This window comes from Petaurus breviceps, unplaced genomic scaffold (genome assembly GCF_028583685.1).
Source record: "Petaurus breviceps papuanus isolate PSGF00001 unplaced genomic scaffold, PetGlider_PUasm1.0 174, whole genome shotgun sequence".
NCBI lineage: Eukaryota > Metazoa > Chordata > Mammalia > Diprotodontia > Petauridae > Petaurus > Petaurus breviceps.
Genome location: NW_027185761.1, coordinates 78,881,660 through 78,885,418, shown reverse-complemented (window position 1 = coordinate 78,885,418; position 3,759 = coordinate 78,881,660). Strand labels below are relative to the sequence as shown.

At 60.0% G+C, this 3,759-nt stretch overlaps 1 protein-coding gene across 1 annotated transcript in view; it reads left to right on the top strand.

The window, feature by feature from the left end:
- The first annotated feature begins 2,662 nt into the window (after nucleotides 1–2,662).
- BET1 (Bet1 golgi vesicular membrane trafficking protein) overlaps nucleotides 2,663–3,759 on the top strand; it is a 2,576-nt gene continuing 1,479 nt past the window's right edge. Inside the window, exons 1-3 of the mRNA XM_069084489.1 lie at nucleotides 2,663–2,820; nucleotides 3,411–3,529; nucleotides 3,651–3,707. Of these exons, the coding sequence (XP_068940590.1) occupies nucleotides 2,802–2,820; nucleotides 3,411–3,529; nucleotides 3,651–3,707 (195 nt within the window). The 5' untranslated portion in view covers nucleotides 2,663–2,801. The remainder of the gene's footprint in view (nucleotides 2,821–3,410; nucleotides 3,530–3,650; nucleotides 3,708–3,759) is intronic.

Genomic DNA, 3,759 nt, shown 5'->3' with positions numbered 1-3,759 from the left:
TGGGTTCTGTGTACTCCCCACTAGGTGGATTCACATTCCTTTGTTTTGTCTTTATGTCGCTGGAAACCAAGCTGCATGCACTAGGTGCTTAATAAAGGTTTGTGCCGTGCATGCCTTGCCTCCCACCCAGTGCTTAGAACTGAGCTGGGTGTATTTTTGTTTGTTGCTGTTGGTTAGTATTTTCAATTCTGTCCTATTATTCATGAGTCCATTTGGGGTTTTCTTGGCAAAGATACCTGAATGATTTTACCATTTTCTTCTCCAGCTCATTCTACAGATGAGGAAAATGAGGCAAACAGGGTGAAATGACCTTCCCAGGGTCACAGAGCTAGTCACTGTCTGAGGTCACATTTGAACTCACAAAGAGGAATCTTCCTGACTCCAAGTCCAGAGTTCTGTGCACTGTGGAGCCCCCAGACTGCCCCAAGTTGGGCATACAGTAGAGCTCAATCAATACTTGGCAAATGTGGGAGAGGGACCATCTCCAGTCACCTTGATGAATATCTGGCTGATGGACCCAAATGGCTCTGGAGGAGAAAGTGAGGCTAGAGAATGCACAGTCTTCCCTCACTCCAAGCCAGTTCAACTGTGAGTCATGTCCTCACCTCCCTGAAGGACAAACACAAGGCAAATGCTGGATGTAGGGTGGGAGGCAGGGCCCCAGGGACAGGAGACAGCAGAGCTTGAACACCGAGGACTCAGGGGACCCAGGCACTTTCTGCTAGGTGACAGCCCTGTGGGCCTGAACTGGCCCCGGAAAACCTTTGTCCTCCCCGAGCTGAGGCTGGGCTGCCTACAAGGATGCCTTGATAAGGGCTGGTTCTGGGGCTGCACGATTGGCCAAAGGAGAATGAGTCAGCATCCCAAAGGGCACACTTCCTCCGGGATGCACGCAGGAACCAGCCCTTGCTCCTGGGCCCCAAGGCCCCAGGGACGCTGCCCTGTCTAGCCGTCCCCTCGTCCACATCCACGCTGGAGGGGCATGTGGCTCCACCCTCTTGGGCAGGGGGTGAGAGGGTGGGGAGGGGAGATTCTTTTTTTTTCTTATTTATTTTTAATTTACGAAAGAAAACAAGCATTTCCATAACATAGTAGAACAATAAAGATGAAACTTGTTTAACCACCAGCCGTTCTGCCTTGCAATTCCCCCTCAGCTCCTTCCCAGGGCTTCACCCCTGAAGTGCAGCTCTCTAGAACCAACTGGGTTCTACTCTGTCCTGTCTCTCGAGACTCCCGCCCCTTTTGCAGCTAGCTTTGGCCCGCCAAGCTGCAGGGGTGGACTGCTCCCCCCTCCCTCTGCCCTTGCCTCAAATGAGCCCCAAAGGAAGCAAAGATCACAAAAGTGTGTTGGATGAATCCTGAATCTCGCCTCATAGGCCTTTCCCGTGTCTCCCCCTCTCCAGCTCTCTGGCTCCCCAGTGTCCTGAGATGGGGTGGTCCTTCTCCTCAAGGCCCTGGGCCCTCTCCCATTCTCCCCTCACAGTTTTGCATCATTCCTAGGTCCCCTTCTGTCCTCTGCCACAGCTGCCCAGGAGCTGGCCCTGGTCACTTGGCACACCTAATCGCCCTTCCTTAATCAAAGGTCTGATTATGGCACCCCTTCTTCATTCAGACGCACTGGCTGGTCACATTCTGGCCCGTTGCTACTTTCCAATGTGTGTCCTTGATGCCTCTGGAGTTCACAATGTTTGGGGGCTGATCCAACGCCAGGATTCTCTCCCTCCTCATTTTGGCCTCGTGGCCCAGTTTGAGGCCCATGGCCTCCTCAGCCCTCCTGCCTTCCCTCTGTGAGTTATCTCCAGTTACCCCATCTGCCCCCCAAACTGCCCCCACCAGGCTGGAAGCTCAGCCTTTCTTGAATCCCCACGATTCAGCACAAGCCTGGTAGTGCTTGTACTTGTGCTTGAATAGTGGATTTCTCCTAAATGTGTCTTGCCTAGACCTCTCTGCCCTGGACTCTTAGAGGCACATCTTGGATCCAATGACTCTCCCACGAATTCGGTCTCTTTCTGACTCCTCTCTTGGACTCTTCCCCCCACTCCCTGTCTCTGGCTTTCTCCCCAGAGACAGTATTTTGACAACACACATGAGTTTAAAACTGGTTCCTTCTCTCCTCCTGGAGGATTCCCTCACACATGCCTGAAATTAACAGCGCTCCTGAAGACAAGGCAACCCTTTAAAGCAAATAAAGGTGAACCCCCTTTTCAGTAACAGGGAAAGGAGGAGTCAAAGGAAATACAGTGACTGCCTCGGGTCCGTAACTGATTGACGGGAGAACATCTGGGACCAGTGCAGCCTGGGCGCTGGGGATGAGGGGTGAGGACCAGAGGAGGGAGCCGCCCCGGTGCTGGGAGGGTGGACGCTGGGGCTTCTTCATCTATCCATAGTTTACCGAGAGCCCACTGGGTGCCAGACGGGGACGAGTGCCGGGGGTCCAAGGAAAGGCAAGAGCAGGACCCCTGCCCACCAAAGGCTTACATTCTTCCTGGGGGAGACAACACACGGACCGTTATTCCAGGGAGACACCCACCCAGGGGTGGGGGGAGTAAAGGGGACGTGAGCTGAGCAGGCGCCCTCCGCCCGCCCCATCTCCCCTTCCCCACGAGGACCTGAAGGCTCCCCGTGGGATCTCCCCAACCACGTCCCGGCCCCAGAATCCCCGCCCGCCGCGACCTTGCCCTGACTACATTTCCCAGAAGGCCCCGCGGCGCCCGCCCCTGTCGCGCTGGCCGTGAAGTCATCACTCCGCGCAGACTCCGGCGCTGACGTGGCGGGAGCGATAACTGGGTTTGGGGCTCACGATGCGGCGCGCGGGCCTCGGTGAGTGGGATGGGGGCGGGGAAGCTGAGGGTTCCTGCGACCGTGAGGGAAGCCGAGGCAGGCAGGGGGCGGGGCTGCAGAGGCGCCAGGCGGGGGCCTGAGGGGCCGGGGCGGGGGGGGGGGGGCGGCGGTCCTGGAGGGTCTTCTGCGGCCTCTGTGTAGACCTGTGGGGGACCCAAGGGCCCAGGCCGGCAGGGGGCGCTTTACTCTGGGCAGGTCACGCCCCCCATCCTCCCAAACCGTCCCCCGCCCCGCCCCCTGGCATCGCCTCCGCGCCCCCCAGGCTGGGCTTTGACCTCAGATCCACTGACCCCGAGGGGAGGGGCCCAGCTGCCTGTCTCCCCGCCCCGCCCCCCCCGCACACAGTAGGCACCCCAAGGTCTTCATCTCCCCGGATCCCAGTAAAGGGGCTTTGGGGGCCCGTGGGGGTGGGAGGCGGGGGAATCAGCCCGTTTCCTCCTTGGGGACCATGGGGCCTGCTGCATGCCGGGCCCCAGCCAAGATGCGGAGAAAGGCGGTCTGGGGGGGCTGGGGGGGGCGGAGCAGGCGAGGGGGGGCCGCCCTAACGCCCCCCTCCCCCGCTGTGCCAGGCGAGGGCGGGCCGCCCCCCGGGCACCATGGTTACGCGTCCGGAGGCTACAGCTCCCTGGAGGAGGAGAACGCCCGGCTCACGGACACCCTGCGCACCAAGGTCACGGCCATCAAGTCGGTGAGCCTGGGGGGGCCCGGGGCCTGGGGGGGGGGCAGACGGCCTGGGGGAGCCCCTGCGGGGGCCAGGCCCCCCCATCTCTCCGAGCCGGAGCCGCCTCACCCGCCCCTCTCCCCTCCAGCTCTCCATCGAGATCGGACACGAAGTGAAGCATCAGAACCGAATGCTGGCCGACATGGTGAGTGCGCCCTGCGCCCTGCGCCCTGCGCCCTGCGCCCTGCGCCCTGCGC